This window comes from Halichoeres trimaculatus, unplaced genomic scaffold (assembly GCF_033239565.1).
Source record: "Halichoeres trimaculatus isolate MK-OKI-2021-1 unplaced genomic scaffold, fHalTri1.1 fHalTri1_scaffold_21, whole genome shotgun sequence".
NCBI lineage: Eukaryota > Metazoa > Chordata > Actinopteri > Labriformes > Labridae > Halichoeres > Halichoeres trimaculatus.
This window is the reverse complement of record NW_027437199.1, coordinates 8,737,783-8,750,416: the sequence shown is the minus strand read 5'-3', so window position 1 is coordinate 8,750,416 and position 12,634 is coordinate 8,737,783. Positions and strand designations below refer to the sequence as shown.

The following is a 12,634-nucleotide window of genomic DNA, read 5'->3' as shown; positions in this document are numbered from 1 at the left end:
TCGGGCGCTCTATCCTATCCTGTCTGATTGCGCCACTCTTTCTCTCTGAACTACTTCTATGCATCATCTCAGATTGTTTTTGTATTTTTGTTTTTTATCAATATCAATATCGGTAAATATCAGTTATCGGCCTTAACAACAATATTCATATGAGAAATCGGTATCGGCCAAAATTGTAATATCAGTGCATCCCCAATACGAAAATATCTTTATTTAAAACATTTGTGCATTTTCAAAATGTCTTGCTATTGCTGAGTTTGCAGCTACCAAATTAAGAAAGTGAGTAAAATTTCAGGGTCAATCTGCTTTTCAGTAAGTGTTATGAAATCATCAGTGAGAGTCAACACTGAAACAGATTCTTAAGTTCCCCTTTCGTCATTTTTTTGACTGGAGAATGGCATGACGTCCCCTCACTGTAGGAACAGACAAGTTTTTCCAGACGACATGCAACAGGGAATGACAAATATGCAACTATAATACCTCCGCATTTTAAACCTAGGGTCTTTACAAGTGTTTTCTGCAGAAATATTATCTGTTTGCTTTTGAACTTACGAATGGAGGCCGTGAACTCCTCCCTCCACCTGAGCAGACATGGTGCGCTTCTCAAACTTGAGCTCTCCTGAATACATCATGGAACTGAGGGGGACGAGACAGAATCACTCTCAAACATAATTCACAAAAGATCGAATCTCTAAAACGAGCAGTATGTCACATTACTCACCGGAGGACAGAGAGACTCTTTGCACCGATGTCCTGGCAGCCGTGCTGAATCCCAGCGATCAGGTAAGGTACAAACTTGTGGATGGAGCCCTTGTCCTGGACTGAGCCTGACACACCCTGAGCTACTTTCACCTTGTCTCCCTCACTGTGGAAATAGAAGAATCAGTTTTTTTTGCACAGATTCAAAGCAGTGACATATCTTGGATTTTGGTATGGAAGTACTCCTGATACCTGAAATAACGTTTCTGGCTGCTGGTGCTCTTCTCCATGGCGTCCAGGGAACCCATACCACGGTACTTTTTCAGCCGCACACCGTCTGAGAAGAAATACTCTCCCGGTGCCTCGGTGGTTGCTGCTAACAGTGAGCCCATCATAACTGAAAGGGAGGTAGATAATTGTGTTAGTTTTAGCTTTAAATCAAAAAAGGAGCACATTAAATGCATCACTTTTATGTGGTTAAAACTTGAACCCCCATCACTTGGCCTGTGACCTGAAAAGATTTCTGAAATCTATGCGTAAGGAACGCAGGTTATGGAAAGGAGTGTGATAGTTGAGAAGGGAGGGGCCAGGTTTTAAAGGGCTTTGTGGGTGAGGAGAAGGAGGACTTGAAACTAAATGTAGTAGGGGAGGATGGAGGATGGGGGTGATGTGGTCACCGAGTGGCTGCAGAAATCTAAATGTACTGGAGTTTATGACTTTGGAAACTTCCACATGTGCTTATATATTTTCTTGATGAGATCTCACCAGTTGATGCACCCAGCGACAGAGCCTTCACCACATGACCAACAGTCTGAATCCCTCCGTCAGCGATCACAGGGACACCAAAGCGCCTTGCATACTCTGCTACCTTGTACACCGAGGTCCCCTGAGGCCGTCCGCACGCCATGACTGGAAAATGGAAATCATATCTGACATGAATGCCATGAAAACAAGTCTGGTGTAAAAGAAGAAATATAAATATCTGCGATAATAAAAGATACTTGAGAGCAAAGGACAAACGGATATCAGCAAAACATGTATCTAACAGGGATATCATCAGCTTCAAGTCCTTTGCTGCATCTTTCCCCTCATGTTGCTGTCGGTGAACATGACCCAGTCGGAGCATGAGAGGCCGGTCACCATGGCAACACAGGATGGGGCTCTGGCAGATCACCATGACAACTAGGAGTGGTCTCAAGGTATCTTATACCATTAGCAACTGATCGACTGTTTTATCTCACTGCAGCTCATGGCACGATATAGAGAAGGTTCAGTGAGGACTGGGTCATTTTTTTTGTCCCCTGTGTTCAAGAGATAGCTTTAGAAGCAAAGGAGGGAGTGTGTGTGTGTGTGTGTGTGTGTGTGTGTGTGTGTGTGTGTGTGTGTGTGTGTGTGAGAGAGAGTGTGTGTGTAATGAGTACCTTCCTGTGTGATACAGATGGAGCCGCAGCCCATCCCGACTCTCAGAGCGTCGACACCAGCATCGATCAGATTCTTGGCCTGGGCTGCTGTAACCACTGTGGATGAGGATAAGAATAAATATGAAGACCAAGAGAGTAATAACACTGAACCTGTACTCTTAATCTTTTTATAGCTATGCACACATTTATTATGGATGCATCAGCAATAAAAAAAAAACTAGCTAACAGTTAACCCAACTATTTGTAATAAACTCACCGTTTCCTCCTGCAACTTGCAAGTCAGGATACTTCTGTTTGATATAATGTATCATGTTGATTTGATAGACTGAGTTTCCTTGTGAAGAGTCCTGCAAATGACAGCCAAAAAAACTTGATTTAATTATATCAATATGCCAGAACAAAAATGTTCTATTTTGTAAAAAAAAAATCACTAATGGTAAACGTAAGTGCATTAGACATCAGCAGATGGCTTTGGTACAAGTTGCTGTGAATGCAAGGTAAAAAAAAAAAAGGGAGGTGCTGCACAGCTGCACAGAAGCTGCACATTGCTGATTGCAATCAAAGTTTTTGCCAATGAGAAAAAGCTTAACTCTTTCTTCCTTTCAGGTATCCTCCAAAAACAGACTGCTTTATATAAACTTGGGCAACCAATGTGCCCAATTTTGTGGTATAAAAATCAAATTCCCGACAGCAATTAGTCCTGCAATTTTCAAAATGTTACCCACCAACACAACCACATCCACTCCAGCCTGCACCAACAGGTCGAGTCTGTATTTGTCGTCCTCTCTGGTGCCGATGGCGGCTCCACACAGCAGCTGTTTGCGTGAGTCTTTGGAGGCCAGCGGGTAATCCCTGTTCTTCTTCAGATCTGTCCTGGCGATGATGGCCACCAGCTCGTCGTTGTTGTTTACGATGGGAAGTTTGCCTGGTTACGATGAAAGCAAAAGGGAGGTTGACAAAGAACATGAAAGAGAGGCTTAAGTGCTGCTGAAACACCTGAGCTTGTATTTACCTTTCTTACTACGCTGGAGAATATCGTTGGCTTCTTTCAGAGTAACACCAGCCGGAGCAACGACCAGCTCATCTCTCTTTGTCATAGCCTGGAAATAAAAAGACAATGGAGAAAAAAATGAATGAGTGATGGAAACTCGGCTATTCCTTTGGGCATTCAGGTATTGTATCACTCACCTCCTCCAGGGGTCTGTCGTGGTCTTTTTCAGAGAGGAAGTCAATATCTCTGGAGGTGACGATGCCCACCAGCTTGCTGCCCATTTTTCCTGTCTCCGTGACCGGGATACCAGAGAAGCCGTGCCTTACTTTGGCCTCAAACACATCTCCAACTGTGTGTCGTGGACTCATCACGACTGGGTCTGTGATAAAGCCCTGCTCAAACCTCTGAAAACAAACGCAAACGATCTTGGTAAGCATTTATTCTTCCTCTTAAGTTTGTGCAAAGCGGCAAAAGCAGCGCGAAAACACGCACGGGACCTCACATGATTGTTAAACAACAAGAAGCTCACACAACAGAACGTAATTAGTGAAGAAATGACACACATGATACAAATCACACAGAGGTGGAAGACAATTACCAGAGCCTAAAGAGGGACAGGATGGGACAAAAGGTCAGATGAGAGCTTAGAGAGGTGGTTTGAGATTTATTCCATTGAGGGTTTACTACTACTACTACTGTTTCTGTGACTGAACGCCATTAGAAAGACGTGAGGGCTTACCTTGACCTTGCGGACCTCATTGGCCTGGAATTCTGGTGTGCAGTTGTGATGAATGATGCCAATACCTCCCATTAGCTGCCGTTAAAAAAAAAAAAAAAAACTCAGTCTTCTTTTTTTTTTTTTAAGAGTAAGATCATAGACTTTATATTCAAGCAGTACTAGTGATGATGCATCTCTTACCGCCATTGCTATCGCCATGGCTGACTCTGTGACGGTGTCCATGGGGGAGGAAATGAGCGGGGTCTTCAGTGTGATCTTCCTGGTCAGAGCTGATGTCAGGTCCTAAGATTCATGAGAAAGAAGAAAGGCAAAACACTGATTACAATATCTTCTTATAAAGATGTGTGTTCTGTAATTTGCACATTAACCACCAGGGGGCAGAGTATCCTTTGATGCAGTCGCCTCAATCTCTTTCACAGACACTGACACTGAAGCTACAAAAACTTAAATGACACTGATAAATTTTGGTGGACTATTTTTTCAAACCTGAGTGACAATAAGAGCTCATTTAAAACCAAAATGTTACAAAAATGTCTTCTTGTATCTATTTAATCCATTTATTCTGAATTATAAAGAAATTGTACATTTATTTATTTATTTTTTAATTGTAATTTTTTGTTTATTTGGAAAGGCACATATGACATTGCATCTCTTTGGAGAAAGGGTACAATATACAGTTTACATTCCACATGTTTATTGTGGTTGTGAAAATGATCATTTCCAATTCTTAATTTTAGTAGATTTAAGAAATAAGAGAACAGGTGAGTGGAAGGAGGGGTCTGGCTCCAATTCTCGACTTATCTGGAATATGACACATCAGGATTTACACATTTGCATCAGCCTAAACAGAAGTGTAAACAAGGTAGGTGGATTCACAATAAACATAACATAGTCAAGAGTACAGAGAATGGCAACCTCTCAAGACTGTAAATTCAATTTCCCAAATTTGAGGTTGTGAAAATCTGACTGGAGGGTCAAGAAATGCCTTCACAAATCAAAAACTACCTGTAATTTTCATATTCCACCCACTATTATAAAAATATGAATTAAAGTAGAGATTCACTTTTGTTTAAAACCAAACCAAACCAAAAACAACATGTTTGATCTGTTTTCCACATTTCTTTTTGCTTGGTGACTAAGCCAGGGCAGTAGGTATCTTTTAGGAACCTCAAAGACAGTCTAATTTTCACCCAATCAGCATAATGAAATATCTCAGGCCTTTTTTGTCCATTTGTGAATTAACCTATTGGTGTGTTGACATGGCAGACATACCAGATACATGGTCCCCAACATCACTCACTCTGGTCCTAGAATGAAGCATCTTCGTCCAACAAGGTTGTGAACATGTTTCCTTTTTACTTTGGTAATTTGATACTTGTATGCTATAACTGTCCCCTTAGAATATGTATATTTTATATATTTACGCTTTAGAATATCCATAAATGCATATCTAAGACTTCAAATATCTTTAATCAAAATCTTTGGAACAAATTGTACAAATGAAGATGAGTATGACTTCACATCTCATTCCCACAACAACCAACGCCAAACTTTTTTATCTTCAGATGTGTGTGAAAACTCTGGCATTCCCATCACATGGGAAAACTCCTAATGAGCCCTGTGGTGTCAGAGCTCTCCCTCCTTTATCTGTGTCAGACATAAACTATGAATGTTTTCTCAGGACAAGGCACAAGAGAGCAGCTTACATAACCTCTCCAGTTAGCGAGCACATCTGCACTCACCTGCTAAATTCAACTGAGGGGTTAGGAGAGAACAGGAACATCACGCGTCAGGAGGATTTCTCAGAACTACTTAAAGCACATGTTGTCCCTCAAGAATAGGGAGCTCGAATGTGAATAAAATATTTCGCAAAACCGTCTGAATCACCGTTTGTAAGTGAATGACTTCGTTCTGCGCCGCAGCCGAGAGCTAAATGTGGAAGCATGTGTGTTATTTAAGCTTGAATGGGCTCACTATCCTGTGAAAAAGTAGGGCAAGACTCTGTGGAGACAACCCATGACAACACAGCGAGGCAGACAAGCATCTCTGTAACACTACAGCCAACAGTGAGAGATTACAGATATCAATTAAATTAAAACCCCTGAAATGGACGAAGCAGAGGAGAGGGATTTCATCTAAATCCCTGAGATTAACTCTTCGGTCATCTGCCGGGAAGTGGATGAGCAACCGAGCAGACAAGTGTAAACACAAGGGGCGAGGGAGCAGCCAGCGGGTGACCACATTGGGCAAAAATAGCAAGGCGCCGGGGAGAAAAAGAGTGTTGGAGCTGGTTTTAAGCAGGCAAAACAAGACTATTTTTGTAGAAGATGGCGTTGTAGGATGACGTTGGAGTCTGGAGCAGGAATGAAGATTGTGAAACTCCAGTGTGGTCAGACAGGTACATAAGGAAGTGGCGAGAATGCAGAAACTGAAACTGAGGACAACGTCCTTTAAAATACCAAACTTTAAAAGTCTCTACTTAAATGTGGAGACACGACAGTAAAGTGCAACCATCTCCTGATGGAAAAACGGACGTCGGGGCACTTTCTCTACTTAGAAATAAGTCTTAAATATTTAAACACACACATGGCTGTACTCACCACTTCGTCTGAGGTGAAGTCGATGAAGCCAGGTAGAATCAGGAAGTCACTGAAAGACATAAACAAGATACAAAGTCAGGGGCCAATGCAAAGTAAGGAAAGGTACAGCGTTTATATACACACTGCATTAAAATACCAGCAGCTTAAGAATCTCTTATGTTGAAATTAGCAAGAATTTGGATTTTAATTTATCCCCAAGAAAAGCAGACATGAAGATATGCATTATAAAAACTTAAGTTCAATTGAAAATCTATGAACAGTGATTCTGATTTAAGAAGAGACTGTTCTAAAAAGAATAAGTAGGAGATGATAGAGCAGTCTCATTGACATGTTTGCATGCTTTGATTCTGTTCTGCATCTTTCAACAATGCAGCAGCTTTTCTTTAAGACAATTTAGTGTCTCCTCAAAGTTACCAGAGCATTTTTAAAGTGACTGCATGCAGACAGGAAGATAAGCTGGGTGTGCCTGTACTTGGCAAAAAAAGTGACATTTAACCTCTTAAAGCTCACTTCAGAAGAAGAGGTTTAAGTGTGTGGACGAGCAGCAGCTACGCGCAGGAATGGTGCGCTCATTTTCCAGCGAGAGCCTGAATGTGTTTTTGTGGTTTTTGCAGACGGGTGGGAGAAAAACAGGCAGTGAGGTGAGTGCAGGAAAGAAGGAGGAAGAAGGGGGACTTTGTATGGTGTGAGGATGTTGGGAGAAACTGTAAAGGAAAGTACAGAATGAATGGGTGGAGTTAGAGGTGGAGATAGGAGGCTTATTAAGAATTTGGAAGGTTGGTTTGCTGACAAACTTTGTCGCCTCAGTGTGGGTGTGGAAGGACTGATATAGTCACTCATGGAACAAAGGGAGGAGTCTGGTTTGTTTTCCCCTTCTCTTTGGAGCCCAAACACCCACAAACATCAACATTAAACACAATCAGGAAGCCCAGCAGACATCTGCTAGCAATTAGCTGCAGCCACAAACCTCAGCTCCAGCTCGCAGGCTGGATGTGCTGACTCAGGGTCAGCGTTGGATTTGAATTGTAAAGCAAACTCTTGCTTGTTGATGCATTGTTATGGTTTACATTTGACTTTCAAATAAAGACAAATGCAAGATTGTTTTGTCTTCTGTACAGACACCTGTACCAGTAGCAAATCACCACGTTTATCCAAAGGTTTAACGAGGCAAACTCCAGCAACAATCAGCTGTTTGTCTGAGACAGATCCACTTCAAGGACTATACAATTTATAAACCACAATAAGCACCTCAGGTGGAATTCCAAGAGTAACTGTCGACCACAAATATGTGCTCTTCTGTCAGCCCAACTTCTGAGCTATATAAATTTGATCATGACTCAAAAGGAGTGCTTGTTAGCCAAGCCAATTGCCCCCGAGGCTAAAAAGTATAAAATCTGATTGCGGTAAAAACCTGCTCGAGAGGAATAATCACATTTGGTTGCAAGAGTGTTTGAAAGGTGTGCATCACAGAGAGCTCATGATGACATCCCAAACTATATTTTTCTTGATATAAGGACATCATTCTGTCTTGCACAGCTTCGTTTGATTTTGAATGAGGTTAAGACAGGCTTTTAACCTCTTTATAGATGGCTATAGGGTGCTCAACTGTTAGTCAAGTCAGCCATGCCCTCTATGAGCATAACTCGGTTTCATAACTTTGAAAATAACAAGTTGTCAAAAAATTCACCCCTGTGCAGTGTGTGCAGATAGAGAAACGAGTTATTCAGGGCCAAACTGTTTCATGAACCTGGCTGTAAATGTGTTTATATTTGCTGGAAAAATGGTCTGTATGTGGTTTCTGGCGTTCCTGCAGTCAGCCTCGAGTGGACACTGGGAGAACTGCAGTTTTTAGCCCTTCCACAAGGGCCTAAGTAAGTTGAACAAATTTGCTGTCTTCAGTAAAAACAATTCCCAGATTGTCTCTGCTAAAAACCAGAACATCCCTAATCATGCATGACTTGTCACACAGCTGTTGCCTTCCTGTGTTTCAAACTCTCTTGAGATTTATGCCTTTTTGTTTTTTACTGATTCAAAAAATAAATAAAAAGAAAGTAAATTAATGTATTGAACATACAGAACTTGGCCAGTCTGTGCTAAAATCCAGTACCAGGTGAGCACAGGTAAGAACAGAATTTCTGATAAAGCCTTTGATTAAAGCAACATTTTTTGACCCTCTGTCAATAGAAAGAGAGGCGAAACCTTGTCCTTGACAACCCCATCCACCCCAATTCCTCCTGATATCCACATGATGTCGATTCAGGCTATCATGAGTGCAAACTGTCCTTTGACCGTGATGCACTTCATTACACTGTTAAAAGGTTATCCAATCACACACTGACACACACCATTCTCCTCAATTAGCTCCTGTGAAGTTCGTGCAGGGAGGTTAAAGCGAAGAACTGTTGCATTTAAGGCTGATAAGGACTTCAAAATAAGATTGTTTGATGTTGTTTTGTGATGTTGACTGTGTGGCATCATAAGCATTAATTATAGTGGTTGTTAGAATCTGTGACAAATATTTAAGAGGTGGGTTAGGAGGGCAGTTTCAGAAAAAGAAAGTTCAATGCATCCCAGCTTAGGTCAACCACTAAAATTAAGCTAAAGAATTTTTAGAGTATAGGAAACAAAAAGAGTGATTATATGGATTAGTCGAAGAAATTGGTTGAAATGCATGGTGAGTTAAAGTGCTTACATCAACTTATCGTCAGCAGAGTTAATGCAAATTAAGGTTGAGTGAGAAGTGAAAAATTAGTGCTTGATTAGTACCTTAAGTGTTTGTGATTAAGAGCACAAGCTGTTCTGTCATGTGCACTGCATTTACAGGACAGGTTGTGCACTTTGATGGTTCGATGATGTTAATAATGTAGAATAGGAAGCAAATTTGATCCCCATGACAAAGATCAGGTTGAGCACTCAAACAGCATTCATCATCCATGCACCGTCATGACATCAGATTGAGACTGAGGCATGGCTTTGTTTGATTGGAAAGAAGTTTCTTAAGAAGGACAGTCATTTGCTTCCGCCTTATGAATTTCCTATTTTGGAGAGACAAAGGTTTTTTTAACAGGACAGTGTCAAAATGGTTCAAAGGAGACTGTTTTACTCACTTGTAAGTCAACCCATCTCCTTTAGAGCATAGCTCTTCAGCCGTATGACCATCGGAGACAACGCACTGTTGGTCAGATCTGCTGGTTCAAAATGTTTTGGCCATTACAATGCACTGCTGCGTACATTTTACCCACTTATGCGCACAGGTGAGGCTCCAAAATCAGGAGCCTTACTTTGAATCAATGTCATAACTTGTTACTCAGATTTTCGCTGACAAATAAAAGAATTAGGGTTTGTGAGGTAAGGGAAACTTACTTGTATGTAAGGCCATCTCCGATTGAGAAGAGCTGCTGAGCTGAGAGTCCATCCTCAGGCACGTAGCCTGTTCCACCACTGATTAAGTAATCTGCCATGCTGCCAAGGACAATAAAAAGGTAAAATCAGAAAAATTACACACTCTGAGACTTATACACAGCTGATTAATGAGAGGTAGAAAAAGGATGCTCTGCAAATAACCCCTTAACAAGCAAAGCAATTGTGTTCTGTGTCTGTGATAATTGGTGACCTGAGCCAAACTTCCAAGCGATTGTCAGCTAACGGTTACTACTGAATACTGTCACATTTTACACTAAAACACCTGCAACATCGTGGCTGCAAGTTATTAGATATAATTTCTGTTTCCAACAGGTTTGACCACTAATAAATTATATTAACTACCAAAATTATCAATAGAGTTTTTAATTTGAATAGATAATTAAAATGTTTCTTTCAGACCAAGGTTAAGACAAAATATGGAGTAATAACAATAAGTCAAAGTGTTAATTATGATTAACAGAACACATTTCATATAAAACTTCAGGAGGTTTCATACTCAGTGGTCTGAATGCTTATATTGGCTTGTGAGGATTTCTTTTTTTTTTGCCAGAGTTTATGTTTTCATAATTCACAGTCTGAACATGTCCGTGGATAACTTAGTCATAAGCATTGTGAAACTTGTGTATAAAGCCTCTCTGGTGTACAAGCTGGATTTCATTACTAAAAACGTCTGCCCACATAATATCTATCCACTTGCTGGTGTTTTCCATCACCTCACTGATTACTCATGAAGCTGGGAGATGTTCATTATTTGTCAGAGTGATGTTACTCATGTAAAAAAATACATTTTTTGCTAATAAACCTTCTCAAATGGGTCTAACACGAGACATTCAGCCTGCAAGCAGGGCTGGCAACGTTTTCACAGGAAGACATAACCATGGCAACATCAACATGTTCCAGCCAGACTCAAGTCACTGCGCATGCGTAGCAGGTGCAAGATGCAACCGCTTCCTCTGCTGATGAAAACAAGGTTTTAGCCATAGCATAAAGGCAATAAATTCATGAAGATGCTGTAGACACCATTAAACATAATTATTTTTTTTACGTTTGATTCAGCAACGGGGCGAATGATAGAGATATCGATAACGCGTATAAAAAAATCACTGACACAATTTTGTGCTTGGGGAGAAAAAAGTCTAATTTAAGTGTATTAATCGAGGAGAAGTGCAGTTGACTTTGTTTTTACGTAGATTCAGCGCATCAAGACGAATAAAAACAGCACAGCAGTCCTTAAACGACCGCCCCTGATGTGAAATATGGCCTGGTGACCCACTAACACATAACTGAACCAGAACCACTATAGCTAAGCTAATGCTACACGTTTTCAGTTATTACTATTTTTCAATCAGTAATGTTCAATGTAAAAGCAAAATAATTAAAACAACAACAATGCGGGAGCAATATGTCCTCAAAAGCCCCACTCTCTGCTCGTGGAGCTCGCACCTGTCCTCGTGACCTACATTTCATTATCAGCAGCTAACAAACATTAGCATTTCTCTGCACGTACATAGTTCACACAATGTTATTTTATATCAGACCTGTCCTTGTTGTTTATACGATCAAGCAGCAACGCGGCATCCTTACTGCTGTGAATCCGTGTCATGTTATCCGTGCTAGTGTTCATGTTAACGTCGCACATCTCTCTCCTCACAAGCCCTCTGCAGACAGACACTTTCACTATGCAGCATTCAGACCAAAGATATATTTTTAGAGTTGGATCATGTTTCTAGCCAAAACACACAGCGGTTGAGACAATGTGCATGTTCAACTGGAGTGCAATGACAGGATAGTTACTACAGTAGGTCCCAGAAGGTAACTGCAAAATTAAAATACTGTTTTTATTCAAGACTAGCATGAAGTATTGAAACGTCATATACTTATTTACTTTATTTTTTTAAACCATATATTATATTTATTGCCATCATATTTGCCATTATTCTATTTTTTAATTGTTTTTTTTTATGCAGGTGCTGTACGCTATAAATTAAAACCAATATCAACATGGGTGTTAACTGAGAGGTTGTATAAATGTGTCGATGTTTGCTCTAGCAAAATGTTAACGGATAAGGCGATTGCGTAATTAATAACGTCACGTTTTCTCCGAAACGTTAGCGTTAATAACATATAGATATACACTGATATAACGTTAAAACTTCTCGTTAATGTTTTAGTATCATTTATGAAAAATAGAATAGTCCGATGATCGAGAAGGCTGCATTTGCCAAATTTAAATATCGTTTTTTTTCCGTCAATAACTCAATATTGAGCATCCAAAGGAACTTTTTACAGAAAAGACACGAGCTGCGTCCACTCGACGTAAAGGTTGCACTTCCATGTGGGAGCATGTTAGCATTTAGCATTAGCGGCTTAAATATTTTAGTTTGAACCAAATACAAACCTCACGAGACCTTAAAGCTACATTAGCTCTAAATGTGCGAAAATTCAGTTATGCAGCTTTTCTAGTCATGTAAAATCAACCCTGTTTTCCTGTATAGAGAACTCTTAGCGAACTACCTTATGGAGCTGCTGCCCACGTTGACCAAAGGGAAGCAACTTTCCAGCTGCGAGTGTACAGACGTCAGGCTGAGACGAGCAATGAGGTCTATACAGAGATATTCTCTTCACCTTCAGGAAGGAACGGAATGAAAACACTTGTCGTTCTTGGCTCCAAAGTGAGAAAGTTCAGATCGGCAGTGAAGTGAATCAGAAGTGATTGCCCGTCGCAGGCTGCAGACAGTGCGTGTTGGTGTTATGTACCAGC

The 12,634-nt window shown here is 40.6% G+C and overlaps 1 protein-coding gene across 4 annotated transcripts in view; it reads right to left on the bottom strand.

Annotated features, from left to right (window-relative positions):
- impdh1b (IMP (inosine 5'-monophosphate) dehydrogenase 1b) overlaps positions 1–12,634 on the bottom strand; it is a 14,998-nt gene extending 2,364 nt beyond the window's left edge. The window contains exons 1-15 of one of the 4 annotated variants that reach the window (XM_074697891.1): positions 12,388–12,634; positions 9,814–9,912; positions 9,558–9,635; positions 6,451–6,499; positions 4,031–4,132; positions 3,851–3,925; positions 3,309–3,515; positions 3,133–3,220; positions 2,846–3,045; positions 2,377–2,467; positions 2,121–2,216; positions 1,465–1,608; positions 952–1,096; positions 722–865; positions 553–636 (exon numbers count right to left, since the gene is read on the bottom strand). In XM_074697891.1, the coding sequence (XP_074553992.1) occupies positions 553–636; positions 722–865; positions 952–1,096; positions 1,465–1,608; positions 2,121–2,216; positions 2,377–2,467; positions 2,846–3,045; positions 3,133–3,220; positions 3,309–3,515; positions 3,851–3,925; positions 4,031–4,132; positions 6,451–6,499; positions 9,558–9,635; positions 9,814–9,911 (1,601 nt within the window). In that variant the 5' untranslated portion in view covers position 9,912; positions 12,388–12,634. Of the gene's footprint in view, positions 1–552; positions 637–721; positions 866–951; positions 1,097–1,464; positions 1,609–2,120; positions 2,217–2,376; positions 2,468–2,845; positions 3,046–3,132; positions 3,221–3,308; positions 3,516–3,850; positions 3,926–4,030; positions 4,133–6,450; positions 6,500–9,557; positions 9,636–9,813; positions 9,913–11,411; positions 11,578–12,387 lie in introns of those variants that run through there. The other 3 variants (XM_074697892.1, XM_074697889.1, XM_074697890.1) reach the window with 3 other exon arrangements.